General features: G+C 36.6%; 1 protein-coding gene across 2 annotated transcripts in view; it reads right to left on the bottom strand.

The window, feature by feature from the left end:
- LOC128858546 (WSCD family member CG9164) overlaps positions 1–24,997 on the bottom strand; it is a 66,976-nt gene that overhangs the window by 14,681 nt on the left and 27,298 nt on the right. For both annotated transcript variants that reach the window (XR_008454025.1, XM_054094923.1), the window contains exons 3-6: positions 22,219–22,357; positions 18,654–18,773; positions 15,226–15,477; positions 9,597–9,766 (exon numbers count right to left, since the gene is read on the bottom strand). Coding sequence is in view for 1 of the 2 variants with exons in the window: in XM_054094923.1 (XP_053950898.1) it covers positions 9,597–9,766; positions 15,226–15,477; positions 18,654–18,773; positions 22,219–22,357 (681 nt within the window). In the remaining variant the exon portion in view is untranslated. The remainder of the gene's footprint in view (positions 1–9,596; positions 9,767–15,225; positions 15,478–18,653; positions 18,774–22,218; positions 22,358–24,997) is intronic.

Genomic DNA, 24,997 nt, shown 5'->3' with positions numbered 1-24,997 from the left:
CTTACTAGAGTGGAAAAGCCGGGCTGGAAGCTGAAGAGTACACAATAGGCGTGTTCGTGGACATTGAGGGGGCTTTTGATAATGCTCAATATGTTCCTCTGCCGAACGACACGAAGTTAATCAAACCATTGTAAAATGGATATACTCCATGCTCTCTGAGAGGCTGTTAACCGCTGGTGAGAACAGTGACGAACTAATCACCGTTAGGGCCAAGCAAGGATATCTCCAAGGGGTTGTTCTTTCTCCGCTACTGTGGTGCTTCGTCGTAGACTCTCTACCAGCGGAGATACAGGGACTCAGTTTTCATGTGCAAGCTTATGCGGACGATGTCTGTGCGCTAACATCTGATAAATCCCTAAGGAGACTTAGCACGAAAGTGCAGAGGATTCTGGTGCACGAGACAAGGTTTTTCCGTCAATCCGAATCACCATAGTCTTGTTCAGGAGAAAACGGAAATTGGATGGGCTCAGTCTTCCAACACTCAAAGGTGTGACACTTGGTCTTTCCGATGAAGTTAAATATCTAGGAGTAATATTGGATAAGAAGCTGACTTGAGAGACACACGTTTCACTGAAGATGAATCGTGCATTAAGGATTTTTCAGCAATGCCGCAGAGCCTTTGGGAAAACCTGAGGTCTGAAACCTGCTGTGGTCCTATGGATATACACAGCACTCATCAGACCAATCATCACTTACGCTTCTGTGGTCTGGTGGCGACGAAGCATGGTTAAGTCCACAATCCGGGAACTATACAGGCTGCAAAGAAGTGTATGTTTATGCATAACGGGTACCATGAGTACAACCTCCGGCGATGCTCTAAATGCTATGATTGATTCGTTCCACATAAATATGGGTTCTGGCACGAAGACGGAACTTCGGGACACATATAAATCTTTAAGGTGCTATCTGAGCAATATCCACTGCTTTTGGCAGCTAAAGACGACCTGATACCCATAGTTCCATTTAAAAGGAAATTTTATGTCAGATTTCCATTGCGTGAGAAAAACGATGAAAACGATCGGGCCAGTTGCAGTAAATACAGACTGGTACTCGACCCCCCGCAGCGATCTATCTTTGATATCAACATACTTCTCTTTAACGGTCAGACTTAAGAGAACAAAGGAGATGCTTCGCTTGGCCGAAAGCGATCAATTTCCGATCGTTGTGTTTTCTGACGAGAAATTGTTTCAAATTTAATAATTCGTAAACTTCCAAAACGATAGAGTTTATTTGACCGACCGTTCAAACGAGAATTTGAGTCATCGATTGGCCACCAGGAGGCAGCACCCGTCACAGGTAATGGTTTGGGGCGCTGTAACCGCAGATGGGCGCTCTCCAATCGTTTTCATCAAGCCTGGCCTCAAGGTAAGTCCGAAATATTATTGAGAAAGTATTCTGGAGGTTACTCTGAAGACATGGGCAGACAAACATTTCGGTGGCAGCCCATGGACGTTTCAATAAGGCTCGGCACCGTCTCACAAAGCTCGAGTGAACCACGAATGGCTAAGAAAACAACGTTCCGAACTTTATAACGTCCGCACAATGGCTCTCAAATTCACTAGACGCGAGTCCGATGGATTATTCCCTTTGGGCCATTTTGGAGAGCAAGGTCCAAAATAAAAGATTCACCAATCTCGAGGAGCTGAAAAATTCGATTCGTTTCTGGACCGTCTCAAGGCATAGTTAAGGCGATAGTCAAGGCAAAGTATGGTCATATCGAACAAAAGTAAGTTGATTCTTAATTTTGTATTATTTTCACACATTTTTTACTTTGAATTGAATAAAAGTAATTTTCCAAACTGAATTTATGGCCTTTTTAATTGGTTACAGTTCGAGTGCCGGTCCCTGTATTGCTAATTTCTGAAACACACTTCACTGATAAAAGTTTTGCCAGAATATCTAAATAAGTGCCGATTTACACAAGAAGACATCTGAAAGGGAAACACTGGAAATTCTCTTTTCATGTTTCATTTGCGGTCACACGAGCAAAATTGTTTTCGGCAACATTTTCGCGTTTACTACTTTAGCATCGTCTGGTTCGGATGTATTCTACAACGCGCTAACATGTACAGCGGAGAACGTTCGTCAACAGTTTCTTAAATATTTCTACGAAAATTGCAAACTGGATTGGTTAAATAATAAACAATTTGTTGTTTTTGTTTTATTTACATGCATTTATATATATGAATTTTTTTACTTGAGTAAAAAAACTTTAATTAAAAATACTTCCTATATAAATACTCAACTTAAAATTAACTTGAGTATCTAAAAATGGGGAAAAATTAGAGTTCAACACAAACATGTCCCATAAGTTTTTTAAATATACCTACTTTACTAGGAAAAATAATCCTGCATATCCCAAGCAGCATTCTGATGATTGTCATCGCTAATTTCTTCCGTTTGATTAAAAACCAACACAGAACTCAGAACTTTCTCCCAGAAACGAAGAAAACAAATCAAGCAACTCTCAAAAATTGCTTTAAGATTGTAAATACGAACAAAAGCGCAAAGCGTGTCGCCAGTACGGGAGACAAAATCCGCGGTCATCATTCTCCCCCGAACAAAATGTTTCCCTTCCAAATATTTCCCTGTGTAAATGGGCATTGCATTGAATTAGAAAAATACCAAAAAGAAAACATACACGCGTTCGATCAAAATTGAAGGCGAAGACAAAAAGCTAACAGTCTCTGCTGTATACTATATTCTCCTCCAAAATACATTAATTCCATATCAGAATACAACGACTTTGTGAAAACACTTGGCAAACGATACAGAGCTAGCGGGGATTATAATGCTAAAAATTCAAGATTGACGAACTCAAAAGGACGTAATTTACTCGACGCCATAAAAGGAATATCAGTAAGTTCATAAGTAGTGGCGATCGGACATACTGGCCAACTGACCCACAAAAAGTCCAGATCCGATCGATTTTTTTATAACAAAAAAACCACGACAACATGTTAATTAAATCGTTAATTGAATTGTAGTCTGACCATTCCCGAATAATAATTAAATATCAGAGCATCAAATACGCAGGAATTTTCGAATAGAAACATATATAGCAACAAACGTGCTTGGATACATTTAGAGAAATAGTTATCCGTAAACTTCCCAATAAAATAAGTTTAAAGACCTTTGACGAAATCGACAGTGCGATAGCCCATTTTAATGAAACAATAATGAACGCCACTGTGAAATCCATTCCACAAGAACCTATCTCTTCCTCGAGCTATAACATACCTGCGCACATCCTAGAAAAAATCAAAAAACCAAAAGTTTGACCATAAAAACGAAAACCTTAAGAGGCACATCGAAAATCTTGGACCCCGTATAACGACAAAGTAAATCGAAAATAAAATGTTATGCAAACCAACTATCAGAAGACTTGATGGTAGCTGGACTAGATCGAATTTTGCTAAGGCATATGAAAGAGAAGTCGCCAGGATAAGACCTACTAATTGACAAAATTTTAAAAGAGCTCCCAGAGAAGGGGCTTATCTATATAAGGAACTTATTCAAACAAATCTTGAACTTCAAATATTTCCCAAAAGTAAGAAAAATTGCCCAAATTATTGCAGTACCAAAACCATGCAAGGATCCTACGCAAGTAACTTTGTAGCACTATCTAGAAACCTTTGAAAAGTTGATTTTTGACAGAATCGAGCCTATTATGCAAAAAGATAAAATTATACCTTACCACCAATTCGGATTCAGGCAAAAACATGCCAACATCCTGCAAGTTCACAGAGTTACGGACAATATTTTTGAAAACATCGATAAAAGCCGTAACCAAAGCTTTTGACACAGTGTGACATGCAGGACTTCTACAAAAACTCTTAACTTATTTACCAACAGACTACTGCAAATTAATGAAAAGCTATATAACTGGAAGGCAACTTTTTTGTAAAATACGAAGACAAGTATTTCTAACAATGGAAGCAGGTGTGCGCCAGGTAACGACGATTTGCAGGCGACACTGTCGTGCTAGCATCAGGCAAAGATCCAACGATGGCTGCTTATAAACTTGAGGAATTTCTTAAACACACCATTTTTGGAAGTTAGGCTGAGCTCCTTCTCCTATTTGGGGCGTGCGTCTTGATCTTCTTCCGCAAATGGAGCGACCTACAGTTTTAAACCGACTCCGAGCGGCAAATATTTTTTATGAGGAGCTTTTTCATGGCGGAGTTTTGCCATCGCCTGCCGAGGGACGACCGCTATTAGAAAAACCTTTTTCTTCTTTGTGGTGTTTCTTGGAGTTTCGAACCTATGTCTTTCGAATGGTAGTCACGCACCAACTCATTCCGCTATGGCGGCTAATTAAGATACTAATATACAACATAATTATAATACCAATATGGAAATGTGGCTCAGAGCTTGGGGAACTGCAAGCATAATGGTATATACTAAAGCATAATATCCATCGAGACCATAAAGTAGTCAGTGCCCATGAAGAAATACGTAACAACAGCTTAAGACACACAACCCCACTACTAAACATTCTAACAATTCCCGAATTTCCCGGCAGCGTCCATTAAATGAGGCGACCGAGACGAGGAAACTTCAACTCAAACGACCAACTGATCTGCGGATTTAAATGGTGTCACACCTTTATGAATAACACTGTGCGACAGTGATATTATACTTTTATGGAGACCTAGCACAACTTGTAGGTATAAAAAAACTAAAAAAAATGGTATAGGAGAAATTTCCAATACACCACAAAATCTCATTTTTTGGCCAAAACACTTTTTTTCAGTAAGTTGATGTGAGCAACCACTCCTAACTTCGCCAATTTCCATCCGATTTATAATTTGTTTTTTTTTAGTTCAAAAAAGAACAAGAACAAGCCTTTCCGACAGTGTGTTCTTAATTTTTTTAAATTGAAAACTGACGAGACTGTAGTAGTAAGTTTTTGGAATTTTTTGTTTTTACTTCATTTTTTCAATTTTGACATCATTTTTACGATATTATCCGATATTGAGGATTTTTTTTAGTACACTATTATTATAGTAAATTTAATTTTGCGTCGAATGAGTTATATTTGTCTGTAATTGGATGAAAATTAATAGAGTTGTGTGAAATCTAACAAAATCTTAAAATGTTTTTTTACTAATTTTTTTTTTTTTTTTTTTTATAATGATCCGGTTTTATGATAAGGCTGATGATGCCATATCATCGGAGAATATAAGGAAATTCGACTTTTTTGCCAAAGTTTTGAATTACAAGGTGGCGCAAAAGTAACCTTGCGATGTTTTTTGGCTGTAATTTAAAAAAAAATGAAAAACTTTGATTCTTCTTGTGGATTATTTTTATTTGGTCTTTTAATTTTTTTTTACATCAAGTCGAGAATATGATGTCATGTAAATGGCCGTCGCCACAGTTGATTGCCATTTGAGCCCTTTTTATGGCATTTTCCATCACTTTGGCCAAAACTTCCGGCGATAGGTCCTCACATTCTTGACGTATATTGTCTTTAAGAGCTGCAAGAGTCTGAGGCTTGTTGACATAAGCCCGCGACTTCAAAAAGCCCCACAAAAAGAAGTCTGGAGCGGTCAAATCAGGCGATCTTGCTGGCCAGTGCAAATTGCCAAAACGGGAGAATAAGCGCCCGGGAAATGCATCCTTCAGCATATCGGTTGTGGCACGTGCAGTGTGTGCCGTTGCACCGTCCTGTTGGAACCACATGTTTTCCAATCCCAATTCATCAAGTTGCGGCAAAAAGAACTCGTTGATCATTGCTCTGTAGCGCTCACCATTCACAGTAACCGTTTGGCCCGTGACGTCTTCGAAGGAAAAAGTTCCGATAACTCCTCCAGCGAAAACAGCACACCATACAGTGACTTTGAGCGGGTGTAATGGCTCTTCGTGGGTTACACGCGGATTTTCAGTGCCCCTAAAGCGTAAATTTTGCTTATTTACGTACCCGCTAAGATGGAAATGGGCCTCATCACTCATGATTATTTTTGATGAAAAATCATCTTCCTCTTGGTGGTGATTAAGGATGGCTTGAGTGTATGTTAGACGCGATTGGCGCTCAGCGGTTAACAGCTGATGCACCGTCTGGACTTTGTACGGAAACATCTTCAACTCTTGTACCAAAATTCGCTGTAAAGACCGTCGACTGATACATATTTTCGTGGCACGTCGTCTGGTCGATGTCGACGGCGCTTCCACGACATCCTCGGCTACAGCAGCAATATTCTCTGCAGAACGGCTACTCCGGGGTCTGCCTCGTGTTGTGCCAGTCTCTTCGAGGTGAGGAAATCTGCGACGAAATTCACGTTGTGCCAAAGTCACCGACCGGTCAAATAAATAGTCAGCAATATTCCGCGTTCTGGAGCAATGTAGCGTAACATTGTTTATTAACGTGTATTTTGCATGTGTTTACTACACAAATGTAAAAACAGAACTGACATTAGGGGCCAATCGCAAAATTTATAGCATTTTCTGATAGGAGGATTACTTTAGCGCCACCTGTTATATCTCTTGAATTTCAAGGAACACTCAATACAAACCAATTCCGGTTCATACCAGCGATCAGAAGTAGTATATGTAAGCTTAAAGAAATCGTTGTAGCCATCAACCAGAGCTGTATTATTCTGTAACTTAAAACGATGCTTTTGCTCAACCAACAAACCACACATGAAACAAAACTTATTGCGATTATCGCACATTTCTCTTTCACAAATTGAAGCAAAACAATAAAACTTTGACGTTTTAATAAGGTTAAATTATAATAACAAACTTTTTTTGTAAATCAATGTACAGTGTTAACGTAGGTACACTTGGGAGCTTTTTCATATTTCTATTGAAAAAGAAATGCGTGATAATAATCTCAATCAATTTTCTTTTATCTACGGTTTATTCGCGGATTGAAAGCATCGTTTGAAACTGTGCTTGATGGCCGCCGTAAACGAGTACCGACTTTGACGTTAAGTATGAACCGCAGTTCACGTGAGCCAATTGTTCTGCAAAGTTTGAAAAATTAAAATCAAAAAGTTGCTACAAATTTTGAATTTACTTATCTGCTCCCATTATATTGTATCATCCAAGATGCTTGCGTTTCAATTTAAACAATGGAATATGCTGCACGAAGATTTCAGAATGTTGTTGTTGTTGTTGCTGCAGCAGCATAAACATTCCCCATATTTGCATACGGGGAATGCTGCTGGAGTGACAGTCCTTGGCCGGATATAAATCTGGGTCGTTTCGGTAACGTAGAACCGACTGTCGTGGAAACGAAGATTTCAGAATCTCTAGTCGGCTAAATTTGATGATAGAAATTCTTTAAAGCAAATTTATAACGCTGCAGGAGACAATAGCAGCATACAAAAATTTGGAAAAAGAATCTCGTTTTATAAAACTACGCTGCATATTAGTAGCAAATAATAATCAGCCACTTTATAGTATTAATAATACAAATAAAAGAGATTCAACAAAGATGCAAACATTATTGATTCAAACATTATTTTTCAGATATTTTCGAAAGTTCTAACCAGTTCTGTTGTATGCAGTACAGTACCGTACCATACCGTACTACTCGTATTATGTATATATACATATATATATATATATACGTATATATATAATTGGCGCGTACACCCTTTTTGGGTGTTTGGCCGAGCTCCTCCTCCTATTTGTGGTGTGCGTCTTGATGGTGTTCCACAAATGGAGGGACCTACAGTTTAAAGCTGACTCCGAACGGCAGATATTTTTATGAGGAGCTTTTTCATGGCAGAAATACACTCGGAGGTTTCCCATAGCCTGCCGAGGAGGGACCGCTATTAGGAAAATGTTTTTTCTCAATTTTGGTGTTTCACCGAGATTCGAACCAACGTTCTCTCTGTGAATTCCGAACGGTAATCACGCACCAACCCATTCGGCTACGGCGGCCGATACTCCAATAAATATTATGTATCTATAATAAAGCATCAAAACACGCCCTAATTCCTATTCCGCGTCAGTTATACCTACATACCAAATTAGTAAAAAAAAAAAATCTTAAAAGTCACACAGCTCTATGAATTTTAATTCAGTTACAGTCAAATATAGCTCATTCGACACAAAATTAAATTTACTATATTATAATAATAGTGTACTAAAAAAAATCCTCAATATCGGATAATATCGTGATGTCAAAATTGAAAAAAATGGAGAAAAAAACAAAAAATTCCAAAAACTTACAACTACAGTCTCGTCAGTTTTCAATTTTAAAAAAATATGAACACACTGTCAGAAAGGCTTGTTCTTGTTCTTTCGAACTAAAAAAAAAACAGATTATAAATCGGATGGAAATTGGCGATGTTACGAGTGGTTGTTCACATCAACCTACTGAAAAACAGTTTTTTGACCATAAAATGAGTTTTTGGGGTGTATTGGAAATTTCTCCTATACCATTTTTTTTAGTTTTTTTTTACATAGTGTAATGAATAAATATATAAATATACAAGGGGAAGTCCAAAATAAACAAGACTGGCGTCATAAAAATGTTTTTGATGGCGCCATCTTTTTAATGAGTTAGTGCGTTGGAAGTTACATCTCTAGCTGACTTCCAGTGAAAGCTTGGTGACATTCGATGCAGCGGAAGCGAAGTTATTGCGTCTAAAATGTCAGAATGTTTGTGTCATCGGTACAAAATTGAGTTTTGAACAAAGAGATAATATAGAATTTTGATTTAAAATCGGTAAAACGTTTAGCGAAACATTTGAATTGATGAGAAAAGTGTATAGCGGTGATGCTCTATCTCGTGTCAGAGTTCCTGAGTGGTTTAAACGTTTCAGAGATGGTTGTGAGAACATAAATGGCAATGAACATACGGGCCGCCCAAAATCAGTAATAACCGAAAACTCCATCAAAATTATTCTTAAATTTATCAAAAAACATTAACCGAAATCATCGTTGAAATTCATGGAATCGGAGTTAAATATCTCCAAAACATCGATTTATGGCATTTTATATTAACTTCGAATCAATTAAACGGCTTGGTCTGAAATTTCATTAGCACAAACTATTAAGCTTTAAATAATAAACGTAAAAAAAACAAAATTTCACACTTTTTCTTATTTGGTTAGTGCCTCTATTCTATGCCAATAAATAAAGCACAGTATTACAGCTGCAGTATTTTACCGCTGTGAAATACCGTGAGATGGAATAATATTTTAATACATGTTTATTTTCGAGCAAAGTACAGTCTTCACTTGAATTAAAAAGCTTTAACAATGAAGAAGCTTTAATAACCATTTTATTCCATAAAAACTATTGCCTCTAATCAAGTGAACCGGACTGTAAGTGGAGGCAGTGGTATATAACATATTGTATTTTGTATAACTTGTTTGAGCTACCGCTAGAAGATAAATGGTGTGTTTTCTTCACTCTGCGAGATTATTTTAACACCAAAATCAATCAAAATGAAAATACAATTGTGTGGGTGATAGTTATGTGCCAAAAGAAAGTTATGTGACTTAAAAGAAGCGCTAGCCCAACCTTTTGGGAAGAATAAAAGGCTCGACGTATTCTCCTTCAAATGCGCCACCCTTTCAAGGTCCATACCAACAATCTTTTTTTTTTATCTTGTATAAGGTCTGATGAATTATTACCTCGTTAATAGGAAATTCTATATAGTTTAGAACTCCCCTCAACGTTTTTTCTAAATCTCCGACCAAGTCCTCGTAGAACACAACCTTGACATTGCCTGGGAAGTCTCGTGCCCAACTTAAGTTAGTAGCCTCCCACATTTTTAGGCTTTTTAATACGAATTGTGTCCAATCTGCAAAATAAGGTGAAATTGGTTAATATACGTTTAAAGAAACGGATCTTTAAATTTTCGCAACCGCATTTAATAAGCCTCTAGTACTTTCTTAAGAGATATTAAAGCATTTATTTTCTTTTAAAAATCTTAATCAACCTACTAGGGTGTAGGGCCCCATCCAAATTTTTATGTAGTCGGTTCACAAGCAACGCAAATGCCGAGACCAAAGTCAACGATCACAAAGGTTCTATTTAACTTAAATAATACGGATCTCGAAAAGCACGTCCACATGCGCATGAGGCTGAAATTCAGGAGCAACTATATACCAGTGGGTCGGATCCCTGGTGAAAGTTGGATTCATAAGGTGGCAAGATTATAATGCATTTATATACCCAGACCTCAGTATACGGCAAAACATTGTTCTAAAATCACCGGAGGCCGTATCATTGGAGTGAAGAAAACTACTAATATTGTCCTGGTCATTCTGGTGTCCATCCCAGGCCTTTATAGTCGGCAACGTTTTTCAATCCGATGGATACCGTAAAAAACCTACAAAACAAAGCAAACACTTTCTGGGAGGCAGCTTAGCGACAACAAAAGGTGTTCAGCCAGCTGCATGAGGGGAAATGAGAAGAAAGGCTACACTAGCTTCTGAGATGTCAACAGCTGCTGCCAATGAAACTCGTTTCTGAATTATCGAAACCACCTTGATTTATATCCGGCAAGGAGTGCCTCTTCGGACGAGTGATAAAAATAATTAAATTTTTCGCCCATGCTTCATTTTTCATTAAATTAAGAATTTTCAAGACAAAGTTAAACATTTTTTTTATTTTTGTTCGGCTATATGAAAATCGAAGAAAATTAGGATATAAATAAAAATATCCCACATGTTTTTAGTAAGAGGGTAACAATAACTCATATTTGCATTGACCATACCTAATTAAAGTTTAATAAGCGGCCAATTTAGAAACGATTTTCGTGATATCTTAAGGTGATTTTAGTTCACTTATAGTAAAAAATACCTAGGGTAACACTGTGGAACAAATTCAGGCTAGCAAAAATTAGGTCCATTCTGAGAGTGGCGGGTGAAAATAGAGGCGAAATTAGAAGACCCGTATCGCGCCGTTTGTTTATGTTAGTTCGAATTTTTTTTTAATCGGCCTTCGAAGTTTGCAGTCAAATGCCGATTTTCAGTATATTGTTTATATGGTTTTTTGGCTATAACTCGTCGACTAATTGATATTTTTTCAATCTGTAAAAGCCAAATTATTGCTAGAGACCTGTGCAACAATTATTGTACAATTTTTGAAAAAATTGATTTCGAAAATTTTTGTGGTACTTATGAAGCAAAATGTTGGAAAAATTATTTTTTTTTTTATGTTTTTTGAAAATATTTTCAACAAAACTAAGTCTTTTTTGCATTTTGTGTGGTCTATAATATGCTTCTCAGTTTCTTAAATAAATGTAATTTGAAAAGAAAATTACGGGATTAAATACTTTGGCAGCTACTTAGACGAAAGTCACAAAATGTTCGAAAAATTAACGTTTTCCTTATTATTTCTTAATATCTGGCAAGCAACTCATTGTTTTTCGCTTTTTTTTCTTATCTAAAATATAGTTTTCAATCCATCACCTAAATATCATGGAAAAAAATATAGTATCAGTCGAAAATTTGTGCGATATACACACATTCATTACATAAAACTAATGTAAAAAACCCCAAAATTCCTGGTAAACACATAGTAATTAAAAATCCCCAAAACCATTAAATAAATATCGATTTCGGTAGAAGTAATTAAAAAGGGAAGTTTCAAGAATTAGGAACATTCGAAAAACAATTAAAGAAAAGGAAATGCTAAGTATGGATTAAAAAAGGGATTTTCCGAGAAGAAAGCATGTTCCAAAAATAATTAAGGAAAAGCAAATTCCCAGAATACAATTAAGAAAGAGAATTTCCAGGAACAATCAATAGCTATTAAAATAATATTTGTAAACATTTGTGTTGAAATCTCAATGATTAAAACAACAGTTTAATTAAGTGTAATATTTATTGATTAAATAACGGTTATAATGTATTAGAAAAGAAGCACGCAGTGCTCTTAGCAAAAGTCGGCAGACAACTGACAAAAACAAAATTCCATTTCCCATACTATGACCCACACAATATTCATACCGACAGGAGAGGGGGTCCAAATAGTCCGGTACAGGTATTCCGGCGAATTGTTTACTACTTGCCCTTGCCATGATCATAATCTACTGGCATAGCGACATTTAAGCACGTTTTGCGACTTGTAGACCTTATTATTTACAACTTGTTATTTCAAGAGTGGAAACTTTCAAATTACAACAGCATGAGAACTAAAAAATTTAATATAACAATCTGCATGCGAACTAATTTCAAAAATAAAGATTCAGTTAAGACTCGAAACTCAGCCGAAGCTGATGTCTTTTAATTTTCGCTCGGTCGTGATAAAATTTGCTACTCATTCTTTTGGAACCTATTTCATTTTGTGAGTGATTTAAGTTAAGTGTATCAGTTTCATAAAAATAACAAAAAAAAACATTCTATAATATTTATTGTGTATTAAAAATGTCGGAACCAACATGTAAAATGAACCATTTTTGTAATATTTGTGGACGTTTCATAATAAGCGATGAAAAATGCGGCAATGTGACTGATTCTTTTTTGGAAATCTATAGACAATATTTCTCGCAAGAGTTTATCAATGACATAAACTATGCCCCTAAAAAAGTTTGCTTTAATTGCTATTCAAGTCTTATGCAATGGAAAAGTGAAAAGAAGAAGGCTATGCCTTTTGGTGTACCAATGATGTGGTCAGATAATAGCCCACATCAAGAAGAAAAATGCTATGGATGTACCAACTACAATAAAACTTTGAATAGAAGGAAAACAAAGAATAAAACTTATGTAGCAGTGTCAAGTGTCCAATTACCATTACCGCACTCAGAATTCGTTCCAGTACCAACATACCGAAGTACTGACTTCAAACAGGTATCAGTACGGGTATATTCAGAAACGCATTATAAATGCGCAGTAATTGCAGCGCTGGCAGCACTGCCAATGTGACAAGTGTTGCAATTGATAGATTGGCAGTATTGAAATTTTTCCTGCAAATAATGCGCGACGTTTGATACAAAAATGGCGTTTTGGATCGCGATGCATTTGCAGTACTGCCATATTTGCATTTCTGAACGCATTGCCAACACTGCAAAAGTACGTTGGCAATTATAAAGCGTTATTGAATATACCCTACTACAACCACCGCTGCTACACCCATGGATTTCTCCTCAGAATTCAACCCTGGTGAAGGTACATCCTATAAAACATCAAAGGACCCAATCCTAATAACACAAAACCAATTGGATGGAATTGTTGCAAATTTGTGTTTGACTCAGAAAAAACCAGAACGACTGGCTTCATTTTTGAAAGGAAATAATTTGCTGACGAAAGGTACAAAAGTAACAGCATATCGAAAACGCCAAAAAGAGTTACAAAAATTCTTCAATGTCAATGATGCAAAAAATTTCGCTTATTGCAACGATATTGAAAAGTTAATGGAGGCGATAGGGTTAACCTATAAAAAAGATGATTGGCGTCTCTTTATCAATAGTTCACTAATAAGCTTAAAAGTTGTGCTTTTGCACAAGACAAATAGAATGCCTTCTATTCCGATTGCGTATAGCACTGACACTAGTGAAACTTTCGATAAATTGAAAGACATTCTGGAAGTAGTCAAATATAACGAACACCAATGGCGAATTTGCTGCGACCTCAAAGTAGTTTCCTTGATTACAGGCTTAACAGCATCTGGCCGTCCAAAATATCCGTGTTTTTTGTGCGATTGGGATTCACGATACGGAGAAGGTATTAAAGGAAGAAACCAGTACAAACAACATAACTGGAGTAGTCGAATTGGGCGAAAATGGCCTAATGACACGAAAGTCTTGTTCCTGAAATGAAAATTTTGTTGCCGTTGCTCCACATTAAACTTGGCATTGCTAAAAATTTTTTGAAATGTATCGCAAAAAGACCAGCAGTATTCAACCGCTTGAAAGACATTTTCCCAAGACTAAGTAAGGCCAAAATTCAGGAAGGGGTTGTTAATGGTCCCGACATACGGAAACTAATGAGTCGTCAAGATTTTGAGCAAGTTCTGACAGACCGAGAATTAAATGCATGGCTCGCATTGAAAGCAGTCATCAAAGGACTTTTGGGTAAAGAACGCGAAGAAAACTAAAGGCAATCTGTTGCAAACATGTTGGCAGCTTTCGCTGAAATTGGGGTTAATATGTCATACAAAATTCATCTCTTGCATCAGCATCTTGAAAAACTCGCTCAACAGTTGCCAACTGAATCTGATGAGCAAGGCGAACGTCATCACCAAACTGCGCTTCCATTTGAAATAAGGTAAGTATAGAGTGTGCATATTTTGAATTCCTAGATTTTTCTAATATCTTGGTCAGAGTGCACAATTTAAACATGTTAACGATTGAAAACTATTTTCGTTTCAGGTACAGAGGAAAGAAATCTCCAGATGCGATACTCGCTGAAATTTGTTGGTGGTATAAAAACACCTTTGAAGAAGAGGAAGACGAGGAAACAGAGGAAGAAGGGGAAGACACAGATGAAAATCCAGAATATCTGTTGGACGAAATAATCGATCTCTCTGATGATGATGACGATGACCAAGACATTAGAGAGAGCAGTGATGTTGATCCACAGCCGCCTGCTAAACGGCAGCTGGCCAAATTATTAATTTAATTTATTTTATTTTTCTACTTAAAACTTTTCATTATTAACATTTCAAAATTATATTTTATTCCATATTTTTATATTTTCTTTTTCTATGTTTCTTCAAAACCAACACTGAACAAAATTGGTAAATAAAAAATGAGAAATAAATTAATATTAAGCTCAAAAAACGCTAGTTTTGTATTATGACTGTATGCCTAAAGCGGAAATTATCGACTAAGACAATTTTTTTTCAAATGAAATTCAATAAAGAAACTGAGAAGCATATTATAGACCACAAAAAAAGTAAAAAACACTTAGTTTTGTGGAAAATATTTTCAAAAAACATGAAAAAAAAATAATTTTTCCAACATTTTGCCTCATAAGTACCATAAAAATTTTCGAAATCAATTTTTTCAAAAATTGTAATTGTTGCACAGGTCTCTAGCAATAATTTGGCTTTAACATATTGAAAAAATATCAATTAGTCGACGAGTTATAGCCGAAAACCCATATAAACAATATACTGAAAATCGGCATTTGACTGCAAACTTCGAAGGCCGATTAAAAAAAAATTCGAACTAACATAAACAAACGGCGCGATACGGGTCTTCTAATTTCGCCTCTATTTTCGCCCGCCACTCTCAGAATATTATAATATTAGCTACAATTAAATTTAAAAAATAAGAGTGCCTATCCTTTTTTAAAAATTTTTAATACTTACATTTTCCTCTAGTTCTTTTGTAGCGATCGGGAGATGCAAATCCAATATGACCCCCGCTTTGTCTATTAAATTCTGCCAAAATTGCTTTTTCTGGGTCACGTACAAGTAAAATGGCCTTAGTAAATGGTTCCCACGCATTGGGACCGAACTCATGAGTTTTGACTAATAATACGGAGTTATTACGAATATTTTCTGCGGGAAATCCGGTTTTCAGTAAACCATAATCCTTGTACACACTCCCAGTTAGAATTCCTGAAATAAGAGTTATTGAAACAACTAAGTATCTTAACCATTCACAGAGGTATTAAATAAGAAATTCAATTAAAAATCGTCATCTTCCATTGTGGCCTTTCCATGGCATGGGGCGCTGCCGTGGTGGACTGTTTGAATTCCCCTTTATTTACATAGAACTCTGCGCTCGCCTCGTCGAGCAGGTGGTCGTACGAAAAAGATGAATACAAACCATAACTTAAGCGACAAAACTTTCACTGTAGCGGGAGCACGTTACAGTGGTCGCAATGCTACTTCCAAACACACGCATAACGTGCCGTTGTCCACGAAGACTCGGACCACGAAAGCGTCGGGAGCACTAATACAGCTGAGGAAGAAGCACTCCTGCGTTCTCCGGCTGGGTCCAATGGTGCTGCTTCGGATAGCAAAAACAGGCCAAGGATTAAGCCCGATAAGGCGAAGCTGAAGACCAAAGCTCGGTTAAAGGCCGCGGTCAAAGTTTGTGACCGATTTGGCAGCAAGTCCAACCTGACAAAGCAAGAGGAGAAACGGTTGGCTTGGGCCGGAGAGGATATCAAAACTGGTCGGACCTTCTACGCAGCAAAACCAATGTTCGCAGCCTCGAATCCGAAGTATGCGAACAAAATAGAAGAAGAGCTAGCCATCAAGAGGCAGGGTTCTGCGGATAGCGAGGCCTCAGTGCCATTGAAAAAGCAGAAACATAGGCACGAGATGACTAAACCGAAAAACGGAGACAACGACTCACTCTAACCGCACTCACTGACCGTAGTGACAAGCTGGGGCGAATGTCGCAGGAACGGTGGAAAGGAGTTAAAACAGTAAAAGAATGCTGGGCGTTACTTGGGCCTATCACCCTCTCTGGTGTAATAGTCAGACCGATATTGCTGAATGGGACCTTGGTATAGTGTACTGCGACAAGAAAATTGACATACTTAATGCCACTGGAAAGGATTAAGCGACTTGCTGCTTTGTGCATAACAGGAGCGATAAAAGTCTCTCGCGAAAGGACTGCAGAACTATTATAGGTATGCTAACAAGCCATAATCTAGTGGCTGCATATGCGTACAAGATAGGGATTGCTAACACGGACAAATGCAGAGTGGAAACTTTAGAACACCTTCTGTGGGTTTGTCCGGCGTTATTAAAAACGCGTTTAAAATGCCCGGGAGCCCCATTGTTTGAGGGTCTGGAGGAGTCTCAAAAGCGGATCTCCCAGCTCTGCTTAGATTCATCAAAAGCGCTGACATCCTACATGATGTCTACTTTCAGTATTCACAGTGATCGATATCTATCTGGTATCGCTATTGATCAAATAGACCTATGCGTGGCTTATTGGCGACCAGGCTAACCTAACCTAACCTCTGCAATAAATATGGATGTGAAAATGAAAATATGGGGAAATCAAGTTTAAAAATTTATTATATATGTATATCATACTTATATACATTCTGTCAAAAAATATCAGGAATTGTTCATTTGTATTTGAGCGAGTGTTCTTTATCAAAAACATGGGTCTACGAGAGATATAAGGCTTTTGCAGAGGGCCGAGAATGAGTGGAGGATTTGCACCGATCTGGTTGCCCGTCAACGTTTTCAATGAATAAAAAAGTTAACATAGTCAAGCAAATGGTGCTGGAGAACCATCATTTAAGTTTGAGGAAGGTAACTCGTGTCCTTAGCGTGTCTCACGAATCAATTAGCAAGATTTTACACCACCAATTGGGCATGAGACGTGTGGCTGCTCGAGTTTAATTTCTTTCAAAAAATTCATCGGAAGAAGGTGGCTGAAGTCATGCTTGAGCAAGTGATTTCGGACTCAACGTTTATCCAGCGCACCGTAACAGGTGATGAGAAGTGGGTACATGAGTTTGACGTGCAAACCAGTCAACAGGTGACTGAATGCCGCTATCCCCACATGCCGAAACCCAAAAAGCCACGTTACAATCGGTCAAAAGTGAAAGTCATGCTCCTCGTTTTCTTTGATTATCATGGTGTTGTGCACTCGGAATTCGTTCCAAATGGTTCTACGGGAAGCAAAGAATATTTTTTTGAAGTTATGCGACGTTTGAGAGAGAAAGGGCGTAGGAAACAGCCTAATTTGTGGAAAGATGGATCATGGATCTTGCACCATGATACCGCATCGTCTCACAAGGCTCATATTATAATACCTTTTTGACCAAAAACTTGACAAATATTGTGGAACAACCACCGTATTCACCAGTGTTAGGCCCCTGTGACTTTTTCCTTTTCCCAAAACTTAAATTGCCACTCCACAGACGCCGCTTTGAGTCGATAGAGGTCATTAAGGAGAATTCGCTAAAGGAGCTGAATCTTCAAACGCGTTTTAAAGGTGCTTTGATGATTTGCTAATCCCGGTACTTTTTTGACAGACTGTATACGCCCTTTTTGGATGTTTGGCTGAGCACCTTCTCCGATTTGCGGTGTGGGGACCGAGAGACTTACTGTTTTAAGCCGACTCCGAACAGCAGACATTTTTTATGAGGAGCTTTTTCATTAGCAGAAATACACTCGGAGACTTGCCATTGTCTGCCGACGTGTGTCCACTATTAGGAAAAACGTTTTCTTCATTTTCATGTACAAATATTCGAACGTACGCACTTCCGAATGGTAGTCACGCACCAACCCATTCATCTACGGCGGCCGCCAGTTAGTTGTTATCATTCGAGCACATTTTTAATTGAACAAATTTTACTTTGTGCATTATATTGAGTAGTAGTTTCGAAAACAATGGGAAATATTGTTCTTGTTGTTATAACAACACAAAATATTCCCCATACAATTTTAAGGAATGCTGCTGAAGTAACTCCGAGTCGTTTCGGTAACGGGGCCCTATTACAATGTCAGTGCAAACATTCATTTCTACGGCAGTAATTTATTTTGTTTGGCACTCGCATTGACGTTTAATGATTTGCAGACAGCGATAAAGCGTCGAAAATATTTCCAAAAATCATCTAATTTCAACTACTTTTCAAATTGATTCCTATTACGTTTTTTGGTGTCGTGCAGAATACTTATACCTAAATACATAGTTCACTCAACTAACGTAAATAATTATAGTGCACACCTTGTACGAGTATTACCAAATACTCTTTTTTCTTTCGGTGAGTAAAGAAAACAGCTAATGCAAACATGTGCTTTTATATTATAGAAATTACCAGTCGCTTGTTGCAATAAGTAACGAAGCCAAGTGTTACCGCTTCCAGGAAAGGATGCTAATGCAGTCAGGCCAGGTACTCGATATTCAGTTTCACTTTTACTAGTTTCTGTAGTGCCCGCTGAAATATTAAAATTGTTAATATTGGTAACGTAATATGTAATAGTAGTAGTAAAAATAATTGAGTTTTCCTCCACTGAAATAAAAAAAATATACGCAGCGGATACCTCTATTTACGTTTCCTCTAATGAATCCAATAGGTAATATACCTACATAAGTGTATGATTCGTATATGTGTGCATATCCTTGTTGGTATTTTACCTAAACTTCGATCTTTGAAATAAATGAAATAAATAAGGTGTACCCAATGGATTCCCCTAGTGAATAAATTAAGCCGAATCTGCCTTATACATATAAATGTGCACAAGCACGTATATGTTACTAAAGGGTAATTTATTAAGAGCTATAAGAAAATTTTTCAAAAAAACACAAGTAAAATTCAGAAAAATGCATGGAATTTTTATTTAAATCGATAGTACAGTCCATATAATTTAATGTTTGAAGACTATTTCATGCAAATGTTGACCGCGACTGCGCTTCAAATGGTACACCCGCTTAGTCCAATTTTGGCATACTCTTTCCAATGTTTCGGCCGGTATCTCACATATAAATGCTTTAATGTTGTTTTCCAATGCGTTAATTGAAGCAGGCTTGTCTGAATAGACATGAGCTTTAGCATAGCCACACAAAAAAGAATCTAAAGGCGTTATATCGCACGATCTGGGTGGCCAATTGACAGGTCTCAAACGTGAAATAAAATGTTCACCGAACTCGTCTCTCAACAAGTCCATTGCTACGCGTGCTGTGTGGCATGTGGTACCGTCTTGCTGAAACCACATGTCATGCAAGTCAAGCTCTTGCATTTGGGGTAAAAAAAAGTTGGATATCATTTCACGGTAGCGCTCACCATTCACAGTTACGTTACGATTCGCAGCATCTTTGAAGAAGTACGGTCCAATGATAGCTCCAGCCCATAAACCGCACCAAACTGTGACCTTTTTTGGATACATTGGTAGTTGTTGCAATTCTTCTGGCTGATCTTCACTCCAAAATCGACAATTCTGCTTATTTACGTACCCATTGATCCAAAAATGAGCTCCGTCGTTGAACACAATTTTTCGATAAAAAAGTGGGTCTTCAGCCAACTTTCCAAGAGCCCATTCACCAAAAATTCGTCGTTGAGGTAGGTCGATCGGCTTTAATTCTTGCACCAGCTATATTTTGAAAGGCTTCAAACCTAAAGCCTTTCGCAAAATTTTCCACGTTGTTGAGTAACAGAGTCCCAATTGCTGCGAACGGCGACGAATCGATAATTGATGGTCACTGGCCGATACAGCTGCGATATTTTCTTCAGTTCGCACTCCACGTAAGCGTGTTGGTGGTTTGATGTCCAATAATGTAAATTTGGTTCTAAATTTAGTCACAATGGCTCGAATAGCAGCTTCAGTGGGTCGATTAAACTGACCATGAAATGAAAGAAGCGCGCGATAAAATTTCTTAACAGAACACGCATTTTTATAATAAAATTCAATGATTTGCAAGCGTTGTTCGTTTGTAAGACCATTCATAGTTAAATTATAAACCAAACTGAAGATGTTTGACAGTGAAACAAAACACGAAACGTGCGGCAGCTGTTTAAACCAACTGTTTAAAAAGATAATAGCTAAAAAACACCGTTATATGCATAACTTATTGAAGGAAACTTTTTTCAAACGGTATTATAGTTCTATATTTGGCTTTGTGAGAAGTCAACAAACTTTTTCATATGTTCTTACATTTGATATCCATATTAATATCATAGAGTATCTCCATATAATTAGTATCCGTGTGGCCTTATGTCAAGGGTTCTCAAATAAGAGGTGTTATTTTGAAATTCAAAGAAAAATTCTACTTTACAATATAAATGATAAGATGTTTACTTCAATATAGGAAGGTATGCCGTTAATAGTGGAAAATAACATCAGGCAAATAACCTCCACGACCACGCTTACAAGACAATATCCTTTTCATGAAATTTTCCATAATCGAATTGCAAAGTGGCTGCCCTATGTCCTCGATAGCCTCACGAATTCCATCTTTGAGGTCTTGAATCGACCTGGGCTGTTGGTGTAGACCTTCTCTTTCACATGGCCCCAAAGAAAAAAGTCACAAGGTGTTAAATCCCAAGATCGCGGTGGCCAATTGTGATCACCTCTTCGAGAGATAACACGGTCCGGAAACTTTTCCCGTAAAAGATCAATGGTTTCGTTGCTTGTGTGGCACGTAGCGCCGTCTAATTGAAAATAAACGTTGTCCAGATGAATACCATCCGATTCCAGCCATAAAAATCGTTAATCATCTCTCGATAGCGGTAGATAACACCTGTTATTGGAAAAAACTTTATTTAACCATTTCAGCTTTTGGTGCATTATTCTGAAAGGTGTGTATATGTTACATATTAAGGACGGCATTCTTTTTTTTCTTCATTCTTTTATTTTGCAGGTTTTTGTAATCTAAACACATCTAGTTTGAGGTTAAGTTGTTTGTCCTCTGGCATGAGTTGTCCTAAGGATTTACTATGACTGCTTGTGAGATTAAATACATGGCAACTAGAATGATGGCGGCTACGCCTGCGCTTATGAATGCATTTTGTTCTTGTAGTCGGTAGGCATAGAATTTTAGCTTTGAACGACATACGTATTTAGAGGAATAAAGTGAGTGCCCTGCGTGTGCGGTTGTATGAGCCGTGGACACGCAAAAAAAATGTACTTCAAAAAGTAGTGTTTTCAATATTAATAATATAATTTTAGGGCAGTTTCTGGTTAGAAATTTAAATTTAAAATCAGAAAAAGTATATTCGCAAATGTACGTGGAAAGAAAAACTGATAATATCTTATAAGAAAATTCTCTGAGTTGAGGATACAAATTGTTATCGAAATTTCTCCAGATTTTAACTATATCGTTTCCATTATTAAAATATATGTATCATTTGGATTCATAAATTACGTATTTTTTTCTATCATTTTATTCATATATCTAAGCATGCCTCCAGTAGCATAAGAAAATTATCAGCATAGTTGCTGCTGGGTGTTCAGTGCGTTGAGTGTACTGCTCGTACAAGTAAGTTTAGCCCAAGCGTGATAGATTACTAGGTTTGGCCAATAACTATGGTGAAAAATAAAATTTTGAGCCGTTCGGAGTCGGCTCCAAACTGTAGGTCCATCCATTTTGTGGAACAACATCAAGACGCACTCCAGAAATAGGAGGAGCAGCTCGGCCAAACACCCAAAAGAAGGGTGTACACGCCAATTGGATAAACGGTGAATTGATTGAGTGATATATTGGAAAAACCGTGAATTGATTAATAATTATGATTATTATTTTCATGATAATTACTTAGTAAAACACTCTGCAACTTTTAATACACCGTTCACAGTGTAGCTATAGCTTTACTGAGGAGTTATGGTACGCCTTAACATACCTATTTATAAATATACTTTAATATAATATTTGTACACACATCTTACCTTTATTAGTGCCGAGAGTTGATATAATTGTGATCATGTTATCTGGAAGGTTTGTCTTAAGATACTTGAGGCCATTACACCAGCGTATGTTAGTTCTGGATGTGAAACCACGAAACCTCGTATTACGAAAATTGGCGAACTAAAATGATAAAAATTGTATTCAATAATAGTAATTTGGTTTGATTGATAGAATCTTGGAAAATATTGAATTTGTTAAATTTATATACAAATAAAATGTCTCACAATAATTCCTCTGAGTTCGATAATTCAATTGTTAAATAAAAGTCATAAATTAATGGCAAAACAACTTATTTGCTTTATTTAATCACATTATTGCTTTACTATGCTTTTACACACTCGCACGCTTAACTTAAGACTATGTATAGACCCTAAGCGCGCGAGTTACATATATACATAAGTACTAAATTCAATGAACCCAGACAGTAACCCAATTCCATATTCCATTTCACAATAGAATATTTTCATAGTAATTAATCAGCATTTTATTATATTTAACAATAATTAAAATTATAAAAGTAAACTCATCAATCAGTATATATTTGTTAAAATGACGCAAATACTAGTCAACAAATCCAAATAAATGAATATTTTAATACACCTATAGCACAACTTAAAAATATTGTTAAAAGTGATAGAAAAAATATAGAAAATACACTAAATGGCATTAATAAATTTAATGAAAAAGAAAGAGAACAAAATTTATATTTAGAACAATCAACAAAAATACAACTTTTGAAGAATAAAATAGAACATATGCAAGATAGTATCAGCCAAATATGGAATAATTCGTCCTAATATTTTAACAAGTAAGGAAATAATAATATATTGTATGAAATTGAAAGATTGTAATAAATTGAAATATGAACAGCAATTTTTAATAATACATATTTAATATTTGGCATAAAAATACCAAAAACATTTATATGTATATGTAGACATTAGATTTGTCATACCTATACCAAATAATTAAAATAACAAAATAGAAGAAAAACTTGAAAAAATATTTAACTATAATAAAAAAACATATGAATATAAAGAAAACAAACACTTAAGGGAATTAAAAGAATCTACAATACAAATTGTGTTATGAGATCAAATTGTAAACTTATAAAAAACACAGATTTTGAAATAATTCCACTTAATTTAAAAACCGTTATTATTAAGAATGCTATTAATTTACCAATTAATCAAACTTGTACTGAAAATGAAATACTTATCAACGGAAACTATCTAATAAAGGGTGGTTAAATTTTAGGGGCCGATGTTGAATGTGATCCACACCTAAACGTCTAGCTTTTTCTGCATTTTATTTAACATTTTTTAATTCTAGATTAACTCAATTTGAACCATGAAAGACACACAATCCAGCAACGCGTTAAAGTTATTCAGGCTTATTATTAAAACGAGCGTTCAAATCAAAATGCATATCACGCACTTCGTGATTTTTTCGGTCAATTTAATCGTCCAAATGTGCGTACAATCGGAAAAATTGTGCAAAAGTTTGAGCAAACCGGGTCTGTAGGAGATGTGAAAACACCAGTGCATGCTCGTACAGCTCGTACTGCAGAAAATATTGCTGCTGTTCGCGATAGTGTGGTTGAAGAGCCGTCCATCTCAACTCGTCGTCGTGCCCAACAATTGCACCTCTCACGCTCGTTGTTGATGAACATTATGCATAAAGACTTGCATTTACACGCTTACAAGGTGCAATTGACTCAAGAACTAAAGCCTCTTGACCATTTCACGTGTCGTCAATGGTCCGAATGGTGGCAGGAAATGGCAACAGTGAATGACCAATTTTCGAAGAAAATCATCTTCAGTGATGAGGCACATTTTCACCTCGGTGGATTCGTCAATAAGCAGAATTGCCGCATTTGGGCGAATGACAATCCAAGAGTGATTGCCGAAAAATCAATGCACCCACAAAGAGTGACTGTTTGGTGCGGTTTAGGGACCGGCGGCATCATTGGGCAGTATTTTTTCCAAAATGAGGCCGGTCAGGCAGTTACTGTGAATAGTGTTCGCTATCGAGAGATGTTAACGAACTTTTTATGGCCTGTATGTGGTTTCAACAGGACGGTGCCACTTGTCACACAGCTAACGAGATCATGTGATTTGACACCGTTGGACTTCTTTCTTTGGGGTTATTTGAAAGAAAAGGTGTACTTCGATAAGCTAGCAACAAGCCAAGAGCTAAAGGATGAGATAATTCGGCACATTAACCACATAGAACCTCAATTATGCCTCAGCGTCATCGAAAATTTGGACCATCGGATGGAGGTGTGCCGCCGAAGCCGAGGCAGCTATTTGGCCAATATTTTGTTTCATACGTAATTGAGATATACCAATATTATTATAACAAAGAGAAGTGACAACAATTTCTTAAAACAATTATATTTTATTCAAAATCATCACCGGCCCTTTAAACTTAACCACCTTTTACAATACAGTAATTGTTCAAATAAAATAAAAGACTATTATTTTTCAAATATTATGGAAATAGCAGAAGAAAAGGCTAACATATTAAAAATAGAATATGATAACATGCTAAATTTCACAAAAAAGATAACTTTTGATGAAATTATACAAGATAATAGAATAAACAGTGAAAACATTTTTAATTTAAAATACCACAGCACATTCTCTTATGAATGTAATGTTTTAATAGTTATTTTAATAACAATTTTATGTTGTATTTTTTGTATGAAACATAAATATATAAAAATAAAACTAAATAATAAAATTCAGGAGGATTCCA

This window comes from Anastrepha ludens, chromosome 3 (genome assembly GCF_028408465.1).
Source record: "Anastrepha ludens isolate Willacy chromosome 3, idAnaLude1.1, whole genome shotgun sequence".
NCBI lineage: Eukaryota > Metazoa > Arthropoda > Insecta > Diptera > Tephritidae > Anastrepha > Anastrepha ludens.
This window is presented reverse-complemented; position numbering and strand designations above follow the sequence as displayed.